The sequence below is a fragment of the Dendropsophus ebraccatus genome, chromosome 7, assembly GCF_027789765.1.
Source record: "Dendropsophus ebraccatus isolate aDenEbr1 chromosome 7, aDenEbr1.pat, whole genome shotgun sequence".
Lineage (NCBI taxonomy): Eukaryota > Metazoa > Chordata > Amphibia > Anura > Hylidae > Dendropsophus > Dendropsophus ebraccatus.
Genome location: NC_091460.1, coordinates 108251365 through 108271255, shown reverse-complemented (window position 1 = coordinate 108271255; position 19891 = coordinate 108251365). Strand labels below are relative to the sequence as shown.

General features: G+C 43.1%; 1 protein-coding gene across 1 annotated transcript; it reads right to left on the bottom strand.

Annotated features, from left to right (window-relative positions):
* Nucleotides 1–1997: 1997 nt before the first annotated feature.
* On the bottom strand, nt 1998–19679 carry FNTA (farnesyltransferase, CAAX box, subunit alpha). The gene is made up of 9 exons (XM_069978115.1): nt 19433–19679; nt 18904–18989; nt 16524–16638; nt 13664–13768; nt 11738–11864; nt 10209–10357; nt 8153–8215; nt 6724–6895; nt 1998–4117 (listed from the first exon to the last, which is right to left on the bottom strand). The coding sequence occupies exons 1-9, from the start codon at nt 19579–19581 to the stop codon at nt 3977–3979; spliced, it is 1107 nt and encodes a 368-aa protein (XP_069834216.1). The 5' UTR covers nt 19582–19679; the 3' UTR covers nt 1998–3976.
* Between the last annotated feature and the right edge of the window lie 212 nt (nt 19680–19891).

The following is a 19891-nucleotide window of genomic DNA, read 5'->3' as shown; positions in this document are numbered from 1 at the left end:
TTCAGAATGGCCGGTCAGCTGACGGAGCGCTCAGCCAATCACAGTCCGGGACTGCCGCGGCCTGTGATTGGCTGAGTGTGGCCTGTCAGTTGACCGGCCATTCGGAAGATAGAGCGCGGGGGATCCGGGGAGGAAGACAGCGCAGAGAAGAAGCCTGGACAGGTAATGTATGATGCTGCAAGGACATCGGTAACAATGTCCTTGCAGCCCTCGCTCAACGATCATCGGGCCGTGGAATAGGCCCAGTAAATAAGCGGCGATCTAGCAGATCGCCGCTTGCTTACATCGTTGATCGGGCCCTCCCCGGCCCGTGGAATAGGACCCAAAGTGTGTTGGAGCTGTGTGCTGGAGTCTATGGATAACTCACCTGTCTAGAGACCTGCCAGAAGGTCATTCTTTGGTTCAAATCCCTGTTGAAATAGAGTGGATGGCTGTTATTTTAAAACAGTCGTTGTTTTGAAATAATGGCCGTTATTTGCCATTAAATGACGACCATCCACTCAATTTCAAGCCTTTCTGTGTTATCAATCCACTCCTGGTTTTGGTTGCAAAATACTGTGTGGGAACATAGCCTTAAAAATGATACAATAATGAGAAAACCATAAATAAACAATGACCTATATTTCATTTCCTTTGGGGGATTTGAACCCAAGAGTGAACCGCTGGCAGGTTTGTAGAAAAGTGACTTACCTCTTGACCATAGCCCCAACACATCTGGGTTCAGAGATTAAACTATACCTGGGATGTTTCTTTTAGACATAAACTGCCTACAGGGGACTGATCTGCAATCAGAGACACTTTATGACAGCTGAGCGAGCAGGAGGAAGTGCAGCATTGATTATTCATGAAGAGGAGGAAGTAGCAGTGAGCTATTCCAGAGTGTGGCACAAAAAACATTGATTCTGTAGGATTGTGCACAATCCACTGCACAGATAAATTACCAAAAGGTAACATGCTTACTAGGGGACTGCTAGCTACAGCACGCTGCCACCCTTCTGGCTGACTTAAGGGGTCATTTTGATACTTCTCCCGGGTTTCTCCACCACTCCATTCATCCATTCTGACGTTTTCCAAATGGTGGCTGATTTTCAAGATCATACACCACATCACGCTGCTGTCCACTCTTGTTCATATTGATACGGCACTTGAGCAGTATAGGGGAAAGGATGTGTCTTTTTTTCTACCCCCCATGGGCTGGGAGATCACTCAGCAAATGGGATGTTATTGGTGGATGTTAAAGACGACATCTTAGGCCCCATTCACATGTCCAGGTAATTTATCCAGATTTCCTTATAAGGACCCCTTGGGTTCTATTGCGCATGGACACCCATCAAGATTTTTCCTGAAAATACAGGACATGTCCTATATTTGTTTAGAATTCCGGCACAGATGCCTCAAAAAAACCTCTATGGAAGCATCTAGAATTTCAGACTGCCCCAGATGCAAATCCAGAACATGTCTTGAATGCATAGCATGGCAACCCAGGCAAGTGCGCACGCAGCACCAGAAAAGTGAAGGAGAAGCTAGGGGAAAGAATATGTTTTTTTTTTTTCAGTCAAGAAACACTGATGTTTCCTGAAGCCTCCTAATCAGTGTTTCCTGACTGTAACAATGACCACGGACATGTGAAGGGGGCCTTACAGCTTATTATTAGAACCATTGATGAGTCAGGTAGTTTCTCCTCAGCGGAGTACCCCTTTAAGCCCTTCAAGATGTAACCGTACATCCTTTTTGTGGCGAGTTACCGCTAAAGGACATACAGCAACGTCTTAGGATGAAATGGCCGGAGCAGGTCCCGGCTGTCATTGAGAGCCGGGCACCCGCCGCGATCCGCACTAGGCGGTTAACCCTATAGGTGCTGCGATGAGGCCAATTGCAGCACCTATAGTGTAGAATAGAGGGAGAAACTTCCCTCTATTCCCATCAGGGAAAATGTTCTTTATCTGCTCCAATTTGGTCTCCCATCAGTGTGGATACATATAGGACTAGAACACCAGTGCACATTTTTAGTTTATTCCAAGAAAAAGAAAAGAAAAAAGGCTACAATCAAGTACATTATTTTTTTTACAAATTAAAGTCCAGTCAAGTTTTTTGGGTGTTATCTAGAAATGTGATTTTTCTTCTGTCAGGAGAAATAATCATCTGGTCTTTTTGGCAACAGTCACAGCTGTCAGTCATGATGTGGATCAAAACCCTAGAAACCATATCCCACCTAGCCACAAAACCAAGGCTAGCAGGAGTTCAAATGGATTGGAGTAAAGCATGTGTCCTGCTACTCAATGCAAAGTCTATAGCAATGATGTAAATAGCCAACCATGTGCTCGGCTATTTGTATCGGTGCCAACGACTACTGTATATTTAAAGAGCCAATACCAGTAAAAGTAATATTATGTGGCTTCCTCTCTGGTTTACAATCTAATATAGTTAGCTTTTTTTTTCATTCTCTGAAACTTGCAGCGTTACAGTATTTCGTTTTAGAAGATGCACTTTTTCAGCAAGAAAATATCTAAAAAGTGCTTGCGTCTTATAATTTGGAGACAGAGTGGCCCAACACCATCAGACCGCCCTGACTGTTTCCCTAATATCCCTGATTCAGCACTGTGCCTGGTTGCTGGATGAGCCGTGTAGCTATCACAGTCCTCTCCCTTCTCTGTGAGATCAGTGCGGGACAGGAGAGGAATCTGGATGTGGTGTGCATCACCTCCAGATTCCTATATGTAAAAGCCTCATGGCTTCTCAACTTATCAAAAACAGAGCTTTTCTGCAGGACCTTTCATGGATGTCACATGACTGGGAACATGCTCACTGTAAGTAGGGACAATCTGTGTTAAAAACGTGTGTGCGTCAACGTAACATAGCTGATTGTATATGGTGATGTAGCAGGTGTGTGTGTGTATGGTGATGTAGCAGAGGTTTGTGTGTCTATGTAGCAGAGCTGGGTGTGTATGATTCATGCAGCAGAGCTGTGTATGTGTGGGTATAATGTACTGTCACGGTGAGTGGCCCAGTAATTTCTTTGACCCCTTCACTGCCTTAGACCATTAGGGAAGTTTCATTAGCATGAACTATTTTTTCCCGTTTTAAGTTGTCTAAAATAGGGGTGCATCTAATAGTCTGGTGTAACTTATAAAGTGACAAATATGGTATGTTTACAGCACAAATTGCTGTCTCTATTTACTTCGAATAAGAAGCAAACTGATGTGCTGCAAAGTTCATGAAAAAGCAGCATCGATCATGTGATCCAGGTCATGATCAAAGCGATAACCAGCTCACAACATCATCGATTTGGGGGGGAGGGGGGAGGATAACTTACAATTATTATAGAGGCAACCGCAGCAAAAGTATCACATTTAGAGAACACACCATAAAAGCATTTATCCCTTTGTAAGTTATTTATTAGATACCTGTTATTTACATGCACTTGTTCACCATTAATACTACTATATACTAGTATAGGCTTTTATGTGGCAGCTTTTCAAAGGAAAAATGTTCACTTGTATAGAAGCTTGAAGCCACAGTGCGACGCAATGCTGATGGTCACAATGAGCAATGTGTGCTGCTTACACATAGTCCAAATAGTTAATAGAACTTGGTCAGCTTTAAAAATAAAGTTACAGGGAGTCATGTAAGAGTTAGGAATATAAACTGCTGACTAGAGATGAGCGAACCTGGAGCATGCTCGAGTCGATCCGAACCCCAACTTTCGGCATTTGATTAGCGGTGGCTGCTGAAGTTGGATAAAGCCCTAAGGCTATGTGGAAATCATGGATATAGTCATTGGCTGTATCCATGTTTTCCAGACAACCTTAGAGCTTTATCCAAGTTCAGCAGACCCAGCTATTCAAATGCCGATCGTTCGGGTTCGGATCGACTCGAACCCGGTTCGCTCATCTCTACTGCTGACACTTTAGTTTTATGTATTTGTAAAAATATGAAGCTATGTTAAATACACAAGTAAATATTAACCCAATCCGTTTCATTGCATGTCATTTTCCACAGAATTACACTCTTCTTTCCGTGTCAGATTTGTGTCGTATCTTGTCTGTAGGGACCGGCTGATGTATCGCCAATATTCTTTTCTAATTGTGTCCTTCTCTGCCGCCTGAATCTCACAGAGCTATAAAAAAAAAAAAACATTTAAAAAAAATGTTTAAACAAAATTACTTATAACCCACAATAGTACTAATAAAAATTAAAAATAATACTACAAAATATGTAAGTAAAATAAATTTAAAAATTAAAGAGGTAGTTCAGCAAACCGGAGCAAACCTAATTCCGATCCCTCAGGATATGAATAACGGTGACTGAAGAAGTTGGATGCAGACCTAGGGAGTCCTATGGCTGTATCCATGTTTTCCCAGACTCCCTTGGATAACATCCAACCTCACCAGACAGCTGTAATCAAATGCAGAATGATCTAACTCCAGCATTCTGGAATTGAACTCCTCTCCAGTGGTAATACTGTACAAAAAAAAATTAATGAATGAACACAGACCTGGATATTAACCCTTTGAAGACCAAGGCCAAAGTGACCCAGTGAACCGTACAAATTTTCATTCTTGGGTTTTTGTTTTTTCCTCCTCCCCTTCTAAGAGCTCCAGCACTTTCAGTTTTCTATCTACAGGGCCATGTAAGGGTTAGTTTTTTTCAGGAATAGTTGTACTTTGTAATGACACCTTTCATTCTACCATAACATGTATGATGGAACCCCAAATTATTTATAATAATAGAAATTGGTGTAAAAAAGAATGTGATATGGTAACTTTTGGGGTGTTCCTGTGTCTACGTAATGCACTATATGGTAAAAGCGACAGGATACCATTATTCTATAGGTCAGTCCCGATCACAACCACATGCAGGTTTACACAGATTCTCTTATGTTATATATTTTTTTTATGAATTCTTTTTTTTTTTAAATTAATTATTAATAAGATGGTTCAATTGTGACTCTTATAACGGTTTTAAATTTTCACCTATGGGGCTGTATGGGGTGGCATTTTTTGTGTCATGGTCTCTAGTTTATATTAATACCAAATTTGTGTAGCTCAGACATTTTGATCACTTTTTATTTTTTTTTTTATATATAATGTAACAAAAAAAAAAAAATCATGGCACTTTTTCCCCTCTTTTCCTTTATGCAGTTTGGCGTTCACAATGACAATTGTCAATTGCCCCTGTCAGTTACACGCCGCATTTAAGGGGTTAATGGCAGACTGCAGCCTGTCATTAATGGTGAGGGACCCAGCTACTCACTGCAGCTGGCCCCCACCTGCTATGAACACCCAGGACAGACTTCCAGTGCATAACTGTCCATCCAGGATCGTCTAGGGGTTAAAAGGGGAAGTCTGGTGTTTTTTTTTTCCTTCTTCAAGTCAAATGGTGTAAAAGTTACATAGCATTGTAAATTACTTCTAATAAAAAAAAATCTAAAATCTTCAGCTGCTGTATGTCCTGCAGGAACACAGTGACACTGTGCTCTCTGCTGCCACCTGTCCATGTCAAGAACTGTCCAGAGCAGGAGAGGTTTTCTGTGGGCACTTGCTGGACAGTTTGTGACATGGACAGAGGTGGCAGAAGAGAGCGCTGTATTTGACTGGAAAGAATACACAACTTCCTGCAGGACATATAGCAATTGAAGTAAATAAATCTATATAACTTGATTGGAAAGACACAATTATTCTGCAATAAATGGAGCATCCACTACAGCCTGCACTACAGTCATTCCTTAGGGGCCGCCAAATGTTTCCAAGCACTGAACTCAGAAATGTTCAGTGGTTCCATAGAAAATGAATAAGCACGGTGGGTGTGCAGTATACAGGAGTTGAAGGTCTCCCTAAGGTTGGGCAGAGAATGGACCCTATCTTAAAATAGTAAGAATTGGTTAATAAATTATTTTTATGAGGTTAGAGTCGGAAGGTATGCTGAAGATAGCTCATATCAGCTATTCACCTACACTCCACACTCAAAGATTTAACAAAACAACAAACTGATCCACAAAGGAATCAAAGAAATGCAGGACAATCCAAAGTAAATATATTTATATTCTTTATTCAAATACTTTAATAAAAATTCATTAAAGCAAGGAGGGACATGAAACAGAACCATACAGAAAAGAAATTAGTGAGTAGACATACATAAGTATTTCATAGTCATATATTGCACATACAACTAGAATGCTAGAAGGAAAATAAATAGGTGTTGCAATATAGGCAACCTCCACTAGATGGCAGAAAAAAGTATTACAAATAGTTTGACTAAGTGGCAGAGAGAAAATGTAAATAGGCGCAGTGCCAAATGAATTGCCGAATGAGTGCTAAAATACATACCACAGACAGGTGAAATCACCAACACGTATTACCAATAGATTAGCCAAGGAGGATGCATATATTGAACCCAGTCCCACTCACCTACTCACCCTACGTGCGTTTCGCATGGCTTTGTCAAGGGTTAACTTGAGAAATGACACTTGAGAAAGAAACCAGTTCGGTTTGGAAACGCGTTGTGTCGCCATGAATTTTTTAATTATTAATAAATTTTAAACAACATTATTACATCCTTTTTTGGATCCCTAACTTACCCTGGTTGGAGGGAGGTTGTTTAGCTCTATGTCTCATGATGTCCATTTCTTTACCCATTTACCAAGGCAATAACTGAGGTGTATGTATACCATATCATACCCAAGTCAGCTGGTATAGAAAATAGCAATAAAAAAATTATACAAACCTCCAGTGCTTCTTTCAAGATTTCCTCTGTGCGGTCACATTTTTTCTCTAACATGTCATCATATAAATCTATTAGAAAGGCCACAAGAAATGGAGAGTTGTGTGTTTGCTGCAAAGACTGGATTTGCTCCAACAGGTTTGGGTAATCTGACATGCCTCGGTCTTGCAGTATTCTAAAAAAAATTACATATTAGGTTACATATTAGGCTTGAATAATAACAATAGATTAAAATGACTTGTCTCTCTAGTGCTATGTATAGAGTGTTAGGCTGCAATTATCCATGCTCACAAAAACATAGCTGCTTTCCTTCAGAAACAGCCCAACTCTTGTCTCCAGTCTGGGTGTGGTATTACAGTATTGTGGTACACCATTAAAGTAAATGGAGATGAATAGTAATGCCACACACAACCTCGGGACAGGTGTGGCGCTGTTTTTGCAAGATATGCTATTTCTAATCCTGGATAACCCACCTTCAAAGACAATTAGGGCTAGGATTGAGTCTGAAACCTTGGGGAGCAAAATGAGCTCCACTTTTGGGGGTATTTAGGCCCAACAGAACAGGAGAAGGAGCCCAGAGTCCTATTCAAGGCCTGCCAGACCACATAACCCCCCCGAATGCCACAAAAGGAACCCAGACCGACAGCAAGCCACAAGGTTAGGATTATATTCCAGGAGACCAGCCTGTGTCTCTCAGCTAAGCCTGAATGCAAGTGTACTTGACTGGGAACCCCTACGGGGACCAGGATGACTATCTGATCTTCCTTCTTTGCCATAGTGTAGGGGGAGGGGAGTAACCCTTAAGAGGTTAAAGGGGTATTCCACTCATGTAAAATACATGTTAAATGATCCCTTCTACTGGAGACTAACAATTCATTCCATCCTTGTTGTTATCTTTTCAGTCTTCTTCCCCTAGTTCTGAGCTTTCTGCTGAGGACACAAAACTGTGTGTTAGCAGTTCTGTCATTATATGCTTACTTCCCCAGTGTCCTGATCTGGTCGTCAGTGTCCCCCACTGTCTGTAGTTACTTCTGAGATGAGCTTGTCTTGGAAGTGACAGCCCACTCAACCAATCACTGCCTAAGATGGAACGGTGCCGCAGCCAGTGATTGGCAGAGTAAGCTGTCACTTCCAAGACAAGCTTGTCTTGAAAGTAACGGTGGCTATAGCAGTGGTGATGCTAGCCATCACCATTTACCTCCTTCCTTAGGTATTTGGTGAAAAAAATATTTATCTCCCTCCCATCCAACTGCACAGGGAATCAGCAGCTGAAATGTATACAGCCGTATGGCTGACATGAAGGGGTTAAGGAGACTGCAGTTATTCATGGAAGAGGCTCTAACAGCAATACTAATTAATACTTAATTTAAAAATAAGCAAAAAGTAATAACCATACCCCATATAAAAATTCCAACAACAGTACCGATCTTACCCTCGCAAATAGTTCCAAGCACTCTCATTATGAGGAGCAACCTTGATCATGGCTAAAGCATACCTGGTAGAATAAGGAAAAGCAATGGTTAAAAATAAATTAGTCTGACAGACCAATACTATAAAACTATACTAAACAGATGTTACTAAAAACTATAAAAAAATCTATAAATCTTATCTATATATTTGAGTAAATAAACGTCTCCAGAGCAATGTTATTTCTTAAATGGAATCTGTCAGCTGTAATTCACTTTCCAAACTGCTGCCACTGTTAGATAGCCGTCAGGTCAAGGAGACACATGGTACCTTTTATATAAATATGTCTGCAATACCAGGGCTGCAGGCGATCGGGCGGCCGGGTCTGCAGGGGCTGCGGGGGTGGGAGGAGGAAGGGCGGCTGAGGCTGTGGGTGGGCGGCTGGAGCGAGCATATACTTTACCTGATCCCGGCCACGGCTTGCTGAAGACACCGGGAACCGCCGAAGCAAGCCGGAGCCGGGATCATGTAAAGTATATGCTCCGGCGGCCGGGGGGGTTAACGGGGTGGGCTGGGGACAAACTCGCAGCAGGAATGTACATCCCTGCTGCAATTTTGGCTGCCATTGAAAGAATAGGGCCGGGATCCGCAGCGAGAGGACTCGCTGCGGATCCGGCAAGTGGGTTTGTACCCTTAAGGTAAATCATGACCCAGATTTTCATTTTTAGATCAGAACCATCCACTGAAATGAGTTTTTTTTTTCTGTTTCTTTCTTTAATTAAAATTTTGTACATCATTATGGGGGGCTTCCATCATGCGTAAGCTATTTTAACAGCACTTAGAGATATGCTTTACAGCAAGCCCCATGGACCATAGGGCACAATAGACAGGACCTGTCCCATATAGAGGAATGAAAGGCTTCTGGGCATGCTCAGTTACCTGTAAAGAGGTCATTCTGCAGGGAGGAGGTGCTGAGCTGTGAGCAACAACTATTGTACCTCATGTATATACTGGAGTCCCCTGTCACTGTACTCCTGTGTCATCTACATACTGGTGTCACCTATTACAGTTGTCCTGTGCTATCTATATACCAAAGTCACCAGTCACTGTACTCCTGTCTGTTTTATCTATATACTGGTGTCACCCGTCACTGTACTCTTCTCCATGTTACCTACATACTGGTGTCACCTGTAACTGTACTACTGTCTATGACAAGGAGGACACTGCTAGGAAATGATCTTTAGGGTGTGTTCACATCTACAGGATCCGCAGCAGATTTGATGGTGCAGATTTGATGCTGTGTTCAGTTATTTAGATGAAATCTGCTGCGGATCCGCAGCAGAAAATAAGCTGCAGCTCCGGTACGTGTGAACGTACCCTTACAGAGCATGAAATCTCAGCTTGGCCAATTACCGACCATTGCGGCCTATAATCGCTTGGTGTAATAGGGCTTGTTGAAAGGTCACGATCAGCTGACATGCATGATCTCGGCTGCCTGTTCTCTTTTAACATACTGAAACAAAACAACCAGCACAGCAACTGTCTGCTATGCGTTGCACCACGTAACAGGAGCAGCTGCGGCAGCAGGCTGCCGCTCTCTCCCATGGGCCAGCCGGACGATCTTAAGATTGTCCTGGCATCACCTCCCCCAAGTTCCTGTGTAATAGCACAGATAGCGAGCAGGAAACAAGGAGGAAGCACATGCTGATCTGACGGGTCGGCGCTCATTTCCTCCTCAACATCGGCCCTTGTAATAGGGCCTTAAGTTTTAGTGACCAGAATGGAAACTACAAGATCTAACAGATATGTATTGGTGAAGGGCAATAAACACAGTTCTGTAAGGGCCCTTTTACAAGAGTCTGTGCACGGCAGACAACAAGTGTCAACTTCAGTGATCAATCATGCAATCATTTAAACCCATCATTACTGGCCGCACAGCACCTGTTTATCAGCTTATGGCTAACATTTCTACATGGGCCGATCACTTGGAAGGAGCAAGAACACATAAAATGGTCTTAAAACAAACTTAGAAGTGAAGGCCTAAACACACCATACTAAGTAAGAATACATATATCACTCACTGAACCTCTCGTTCTAGGATTTGGGGATTGCTATACCCAGACGTATTAGAAATAATAAAGTATCTTTGGTTCCATGCAGAGTTGTTTCGAAGATCTCGTGCCAATAACAGGTCAACGTACTGCAATTCACCGTCCCATAAATTGAACTCCTATAAAACATTAAAAAAACAAAACAAATAAGACTTTCTGAAGAGTCATTACTATAGACTAACCATGTCTAGTAGACAGAAACCCCCCAAAGAGAGTCACAAGACATTAAAGAGGTAGTCTCATCTCAACATACATAGCTTAACTTGCACGACTCATCAAGTTAAAGGGAACTATCAACAGGTTAGATGAAGTTAACCTGCTGATAGCTCCCTATTCTCTTACCTTCATCCTCAGCGCCATTTCTGTGCAGTTTGTAGTTTAATCCCAAAGCTAGTAACGCTGTTTGGTGCACTGGAGGTGGGACTACCATCCCCAGAGCACCGATCTCCCACTGGCTGGCACGCCGCCTCTAATGATTATCAGTGGAGCAGGACGGATCAGTGCTTCAAACGGTCTTACTATGTGCTGAATTAGGCTATGTTCACACTACGTAAAACTACGGCCGTTGTTGCCAATGGCAACAACGGCCGTAGTTTTAGTGCAGCGGAACACAGCCTATTAAGCTATGGGATCCCAGCCGGAGCGTACACACATCGTACACGCTCCGGTCGGGATCCCATACGCCGCCGCAAACAACTGACATGTCAGTTTTCTGCGGCCGCAATTCAGTGAATTCCGGCCACAGAAAGACCTGTTAGTTCACACAGTGAAGCGAGCGGCTCCGGCCGCTTGCTTCACTGTGTGCTATAGGAGGTTCTGATGCGGGCGCGCTGATGCACCCACATCAGAACCCTGCGGCCGAAAGATCATCCGGCCGGGTCACGGAACGTCCGGTCTCTATACGTAGTGTGAACATAGCCTTAAACTGCAAACTGCTGGGAAACAACACAGAGGATGATGGTAAGAGATTACCTTCTTCCTCAGCACCCTGTGCACTATGGGGAGATTAGCAGGTTAGCGTTGTCTAACCTGCTGATCATTTCCATTTCAAGTGTTACTGTTAAAAAAAACTTTTGACATGTCAGACACATGTCAAAATTTTGATTTAGGCCCTTACTGATTGTAAGAATGAGTGGGGAGAAGATCATGCTGCTGCACTGTCTGCTCCCTGCTGTGTCATTTGAGGAGTCGGACTTAAGGTCTATGAGCCAGACTCTTTTCGTTGACATAGACCAGGGAGCGGACATGATAGGTAAGAGTCTGAACACTCAGACCTGGACCAATAAAAATTTTTGACGTGTCAAAAGTTTTTTTTTTTTTTTTTTATAATGACAGTAACACTTACAACAATGATTTTTTGCAAATACATTTAGGAGAAAGAAAGTTTGTAACGACAAGTCCTGCAAGTATAGCTATTAGAGATGAGAATAACCTAATAAAAAATAGCCTCACAAAATAAACTAAAATAGCCAATGTTCCAGCTCTGAAAGGTACAATACCTGAATGACCCATTGCCTGTGCTGCCAGGCGTGATAATTCTTGGAGTCCTGGTTTAGGATATCTGCAACAAAATCAAGTTCTTCTGAGGGATCTTTCAGCAATTCGACCAGAACTCTTCTGTGATGCCTAAAAGGTGAAATAGTGGCTTTAAAGAAAAGTAACAAACACAATGTATTACTGTAATTATTCAGCACAAAGCGCTATAGGCCTACGCTGTTTGGGTACACATGGTGTAGTTTTCTATTTTCTCTCATTTTAAATGTATTGTAAAAAATGCTTGCCACAACGCAGTTATTGGCAATGCAGCTACAAAAAAATCAAACATTTTTGAATCTGCATTGCCGGACACTGCTCCCAAACTTTAGGTACAGCCCAGTAGGTTTTCTCAATCCATGCATGGTCCTGGGCTTTCCATTGTCTCCTGGTAATGGTAGTCAGATAAAATTTTATTCTGGTGGCGCTGTGTCAAGTAAGTGGGGCCTAGAGCATTTGTGCCTTAGGCCTGCAGCGCCTCACCCCCCTTCCTTTTTTCTTTGTCGGCACGTCTCTGGGCTGGATCTTCATCTTCGGCAGGGCTAGGACATGCATGCTCTAGGTTCTGCCCCTTTGACACCATGCTGCTGTAATATGTTTTTTTTTTACCCGAATACCGCCACCAGGAGACAAGGGAAGCCCATAACCAGGCATGGATGGAGAAAAGCTGAACTGAGTTGATTGAACTTCGAGCATGCTTGAGTTTGTCCAAAGCTGAGCATGCGGCATTTGATTAGCGGCAGCTGCTGAAGTTGGATAAAGCCCTAAGGGTCCATTTACACAGAAAAATTATCTGACAGATTATTTGCCAAAGATTTGAAGCCAAAGCCAGAAACAGACTATAAACAGAGATGAGGTCATAAAGGAAAGCCTGAGATTTCTCCCCTTTTAAAATCCATTCCTGGCTTTGGCTTCAAATCTTTGGCAGATAATCTTTCTGTGTAAATGGACCCTAAGGGTGCGTTTACACAGACAGATTTATCTGACAGATTTTGGAAGCCAAAGCGAGGAATGGATTTAAGAGGAGAAATCATAATCTTTCCATTATGACCAGTCCCCTGTTTATAGTTTGTTCCTGGCTTTGGCTTAAAAAGTCTGTCAGATAAATCTCTCTGTGTAAACATAGCATAAGGCTGCCTGAAACATGACTATGGCTGTATCAACGCTTTTAGGTTAGGCAGCCTTAGGGCTGCATCTAATTTCAGCAGCTACCACTAATCAAATGCCCTATGCTCAGGTTCTACTAACAAACAGTTAGAATACACCACTTCCTGTAGGATATACAGCAGCTTATAAGTACTGGAAGACTGGAGATTTTTAAGTAGAAATACATTTTATTTTTTACATCTCTTCAAGGGGTTAGGGGGTTAAATGACTGATCAGTGTGATCGCTGATGTCCACCACTGATTGGGAGTACCAGCTGCTGATAGCAGTCCATACTTACTGTCTATGAAGGAGCTTAGCTTCTGTGCTCACTTCATAGAGTTACTAAAGCACTGGGACACATCTAAATGTCACATGTCGCCATGTGGTAATGGGGATCTGTTGGGTTTCTGGGATTTTGTTTTATAAAGTAACAGCATGCTGCTCTGCTGTTTGAGCGAGGTATGGGCATCTTACTTTGGAGCATTTTTTTTTATCAACACCAGCCTATACAACTTGGGTCTTCTTGATGTCATTACGTCTCTACGACCGATAATAAACACAGATATTGTACTTTTGTTGCCAACAGATTTATCCAATACTTGCCACAGTAATCTAACTCAGTAGTTATGATACTAACAAGTTTATCTTCTATAACTAGTACATGCACAGATGAAAGATGTTGAATAGAACATGGCGGAACACAAACAATCACTACAGAACTTGATATAGTAAAATTTCCTCTTACCAGACTTGATAGTTTTTTGGCTGGTCCTCTATTATTGCTGTTATATAGTTCATTTCCTCTCTCAAATCTTTCTTTAGTGATTGCAAAAGTATTCTTCTGTAATGCCTGAGATACAAAACATACATCAATACAATGGTTACTACACAATACTGGGGTGGGAGCACAATGACAACACTCCAAAGATGCACAGTAGAGATTAAGTAGCTGATCACAGGACAAGCTGTACACTCCATTATAAAATAATGGCTGCTGTCCTCTTCTTTAAAAAAATGAAAATTGTGTGCGCCGATCATCATGTGCAACATGTGTGGACTTCCCAAATACACGGGAAAAAATTTCAAGCATTTTTCTAACTTTTAATTTTCTGCGGTCACCATGCAGGTTAAATTATGTGATAAAATTATTGACAGCGTCATCACACAAACAGCAATACTAAATATGTGAACGTTTTTTTTCTACATTATTTGCATTGGGGGATATGAGGATTGTGTTTATTTCGCTTTATAGTGTTTTTTTTTTTACATTTTATTTTAAAGTCTCACCTTGGGACTTCCCTATCTGATTGCTGATGACAGGCATAACACATTGCAGTGCTGATCTCCATTGCATTGTATTGTGCCTGTCAAAGGCATAGCTAACCAAATTCTGCCTTAGGGCCAGTTCACAATCAGTAAATTCGGTGTAATTCCGCGGCATAATCCTGCCTGCCTTAGTGTCAAACAGAGACTCTATGGGAAGGCTCATGCGCCTCCGCTTTATGCCCAAAGAATTGATGTCAATTTTTTGAGCGCAGGCTCGCGAGCCTTCCCATCGAGACGCCGTTTGACACTGAGGCAGGCAGGATTCTGCGGGAGCTCTCCACTGTGGAATTGTGCCAAATTTACTTCCATAGCTATGACACTGGGAGGCCTCCAGGTGTCATAGTAACCATCGGGACTCTGCGATCACTTCAGTTCTGCTGTTTAACAGAGGGAGAATTTTTTCCCTATAGGATTAATTGCCAGGTTCAGGGCACTGCTCAGGTCCCGGCAGTTGTATCAGGTGCCCGGCTATAACCGACAGCTTGCGCCTGTTTCATCCACATATGCAACTGTACATCCATGAGCAGGAACAACACCTCAAAAATGGACGTACATTTGCCTCCATGGTCCTGAATGGGTTAAAGTGGTTAGCCTGTTGTATAACTCAATGGTGAAAACCCCAAAATTTATTTTAATTCCAGGTTGTAATGCAGCAAAACAGGAAAAACAGCAAGGGGAACGCTTTAGCAAGGCACAGTACTGCATTTTTTCTGCATCAGCTGCCTAGATCAGAAAAATCGTCAGTATCCTCCTCCACGCCAAGGTGAGTAAAACAGGCGCAGGTCCAAGAGGTAATAGTGATATAAAATATCATAACATTTATTTAAAGAATTATACCAGCGACAACGCATTTCGAGACCGGTCTGGTCTCTTTATCAAGTGTCTAATATTAAAGAGACCAGACCGGTCTCGAAACGCGTTGTGTCGCTGGCATATTATGATATTTTATATCACTATTATCTCTTGGACCTGCGCCTGTTTTACCCGCCTTGGAGTGGAGGAGGATACTGACTGTCTTTAATCCCTGTGGGGATTAGTTGGGAGTGGCTGCGGTTCATTCACATGCTATCAGTAAGAGTTGTGCCTTACATCAGCACAACCTACTCAGGTGAGAGTTCTATGTGCTTACTTTCACCACTTCAGCCCTGTCTGAATTACGCTATGGAGGGCTGTCTTATATTTTGTTTCTAGATCAGAAAAATGACAACTGATCGCTAGAGGTTAGAGAAGCCGGACTCACAATGAATAGCAGATTTGCATTCTGAGGCGTTAGCCAGCTAGGTCCCTTAAATACTTAGAAAGCTAGTTTATCTGCTATTAACAACCTTCCAGAAAGATTTCTTGAACCGGCATCACATGTGCAGATATCTTTTTTGCCCTAATAAACTGCACATTAGCATAACCATAGGGCCTTATGTCTCAGTGTTTTCATATCAAACTGTGCATTAGATAGACTCCTGTGGGTTTATGTTTTATATCATTTTAAATATTTATTTCCAGCTCTTGTTTCTGAGGATGGGTCACATGACTGCCCTGTCTGTGATTTATTTATGTCTAATTTTAAGCACTACAAGTCACTGAGCCACCATGTTACCCTACAGACATACACATGCGGTAACACCTCCTCTATTCCTGCCTAGGGGTAGAGTGGGCAGAGCTACATTTGCAGAGGACGCTTGCAAAACAAGCGATCAAAGATGACGACCTCATGGGCCATCGACCGTGCATCCCTATCTGTAATAGTGATGTGCGGCCTATGGCTGATGAATCCGTGAAGAAAATAATAGCGTTTATTTATTACCTCTCCATGCTCCCTGGAGTTCTCTAAACTTCTCCCCGCAGCCCCAGTGCAACTGAAGTGACAGGCTGCTCAGACAATCACTTGCCTGGGACAAGATCAACCTATCATTTCAGAGACCGTCTCTGAAGTTGCACCGGGGCTGCAGGGAGAAGCGAAGAGAACCCCAGGGAGTATGGAGAGGGTAATGTATGAACTTGACTTTTAAAGCAAGGGCTGCACGGGCATCACTAACTATATATATATATATATATATATATATATATATATATATATATATATATATATATATACACACACACACACACACACACACAGCTCTTGCTGTACAATAATCGGCGCTTGTTTACTATAGTGATCGGAACATCTAATACGGCCTTAAGGGACCAAGCGATGGTCTATTTCTATAACACAAAAAGGTAGGACAACCTGGTGGGAGAATGTCAGACAAGGCTCTGGCAAATATTAGTGTGTTACTCACCACACCGTATAGTTTGCAGCATTTAGTTCAATGGCATCAGCTGTAAGCTTAAAAGCTCTTTCACTCCGCTCATCTCGCTGAAGAACAGCGCGAAAGTAGTCATATACGTCGCGGACTAGAAAGATAAAGGTAAAAATCATTATCCCTGTGCTGAAATATATGACAGCCAACCATTCTATAGACAATAAAAGTTTCTGGCCATTAAATAACCTATAGCATATTTCATCAGATTTCTGTTCTGCATGATCCATGGGTAAGGCTGCATTCCCACGTTCCGTGATCCTGACGGATCACGGACGTGGAATGCCGGTACCGGAGTCCCCCTGTGGCCAGACAGCATCTGTAATTAGATGCTGGGAGCAGGGGAGACTGTATTCATAAGCGCCGCGCTGTAGTAACAGCACCGCGCGGCTGATTCATTACAGCGCGGCGCTTATGAATACAGTCTCCCCCGCTCCCAGCATCTAATTACAGATGCTGTCCGGGCGTGGGGGGCTCCGGTACATGCATTTCACATCCGTGATCAGTCAGGATCACGGAACGTGGGAATGCAGCCTTACTCTTCGAGGCCCCTGAGCAAGAGTGTGAAGCGTTGTCTGAGTGATGTCTCCCAAACACTGCACACAGACGAGGATCCTGTTTTCCTATGGCATTATAGAGCAGTAGTGAACAGTCTAAGATGTTAGGGTGCCTTTACACAGAAAGATCTGACAGATTTTTAAAGCCAAAGCCAGGAATGGATTTAAAAAGAGGAGAAGTCTCAGTCTTTCCTTTATAACATGTTCTCTGGTTATAGTCTGAACCTGGCTTTGGCTTCAAAAATCTGTCAGATAAACCTCTCTGTGTAAAGGCGCCCTAAGTCAAGCCCTGGAGTGAGATCTATCACATAGAGAATTTCCGCGCAGTCTTTTTGCTGAACTCAATCCCCTTCTGACCCCATTCATATATCCAGCAAATGTATAAATTTAAGTATAAATTTCCAAACCCATAGGTTTCTATTGGCCACGGATATCCTTCAGGATTTTTCCTGAAGGGTGCCAGTACCGGAAAAGCTCCAGAAAATACAGGATATGTCCTATATTTGTCCAGAATTCTATCACGGGTGCCCCCCATAGCACCCTAAGGCTATGTGCGGAATTCCGCGGTGGAGAATGGTGTCAGCCTCCCTGTCATAATGACAGTCCATGGGAGAGTCGCGCGCCTCCTCTCTCCACGCTGAAGAATGAACATTCTTTAGCGTGGAGAGAGAAGGCGCACGAGCCTCCCATAGACTGTCATTATGACAGGGAGGCTGGCGCCATTCCGCGGGGAAGAATACCGACACTGTTGCTCTGTGTGCACGTAGCCTAAGGGGACATCCAGAGATAAGACAGCTCTGGATTCACATCCAGAAACTGTCCAGAATTCCAGATGCACTGCATGGCAGCCCAGGCCAACACCTGCACCCGGGCAAGTGCCAAGAGGTGCTGACACACTGGCCTTTTTTTAAAAAAAATATTTACTCATACATAGGAACTTTAAATACTACATGTATTACCTTATGTATTTCCTGTGTGTCGAGTTGAAACTGGGAAGTGCTGTTTATATATATATATATATATACACACACACACCACAGTGGTCCCTGACAGGTCCTAATTTCATAGAAATACAACCAGCGATAGGTTTAGGGAACAGATCATCATTACAATGGGTCACCCAGAGCTATTATAGTCCATGTCCTGGATGTATGCACAGCATCCCCGAGATCATCACCATGACGTACATTATGTCTGTCAATATTTGGCTAAAGAGTATAATGTAAATTTATACGTAGGAGATATTTTATAAGTATTATTTAGACTGTACAACTAACAGAAATGCACAATGAGGTTACGTTTCCTAAAGGCTATAAAGCTATAGCATGTGTAAAGTACATAGAAACCTATGGATCCTTTCTTCCAGTAGAGGCAGTAACTGTGGTGGGGGTCTTCCTTTCTGTGAGTCAATGGTTCTGAAGCATCTTAGAGGGTAAGTAAAGCAGTGCACTATGTTTTATTGGCCAGCAATCTTCATTTTGCATTGTATATAATAGTGGACTCAGTACAGAGAGAGAGAGACTCCTATATGAGGATCATCCTACATCTGACCTTATTACTGGAGAGCAGCATGCTGGAGTCCATCCACACTTGGACTCCCTGGGGTTGCATCTAACTCCTTCAGCCCAGGTATTCAAATGCCATGACTTCCAAGTTCAGACGGACTCCAGCATGCCAATCTCTTCTTATAAAGGTATTGGATATAGGTATTACCTATACCCACCATAGGGAGCCTCCTTACCACATCTGCTATATACCACCCATCGCGCACCTGGCTGAGCGGAGCACCAGCGTCTACTTACACTTATCACTATAGACGATCTGCACCACCGGGTTTGGTCCATCATCCTGAGGAACTGGCGTCACGTCTGCCCATTCTTTCCGTTCTCTGTGGATATAGCAGATAATAACAACTAAGAGCTACTTGAAGACCCTAGTGACAGAACCTAAAGGGGCTGTCGGGGCAGAAGACTTTTATGTCTCGGCCTGTCAAGCCCCCCTCCCCACAAATGGTTAAACTCTTCCCCTCCCTAAGCACATATCTTCTGTATGTAGATCCCATTTAGGGATGGTTCGCCAACATTTGTAGCAGTGGTAGACCATGTTACCCAGGAAAGGTTTTTTTTTTATATATAGTGCCCAAAGGAGTGTTTTTTTCCCCTTCCCTGGGCAACAAATAAAAATAACTTTGCCTGAATATCCCCTTTAAGTGTCTGTACCCCTTTAAGTGCACACATGGCAGTGCAGTCTAGTGGCCTTGTCTGTATCACTGTGTATAGGAGCCGAGAGAGAGGTACATGTCGTCCCCAGCAGCAGTCGGGCGGACAGTACCTGTACGGGATGTAGCGGTCAAACATCAGCTCGCTGTCCATGTCATAATCCCCGGCTCCATCCGTCTCCCCATAGTGCACGTCCTGGTCGTCCGGTGCTCCCGCCCTCTGACCGGCCAGCTCTCCATCATCTTCTCCCGGGGCCTGCATCCTTTCCCCGCCAGCCAGAGGAAAGCGAAAGCCGCTCTGGAAGAGGAAGCTGCGGTATCAACCTGAGCCGGGAGCAGCCCATGCCGCGTCTTCCGTGTGCGCGCCCGTACACACAGGGGTCACTAGGGGGAAACATACGCTCTGCTGTGTAGTCGGGTGCGGCAGCCATTTTGTTGAAGACCAATGGTTTACACAGCACTAGTAGTCAGTGTGACAGCGATAGGAACGGTGACAATGTTCAGACCAGCTCCATCATATCTTTGATCTTTACTGTGCAAACATGTTTAGGATCTGGCTGAGTATTAAAAAC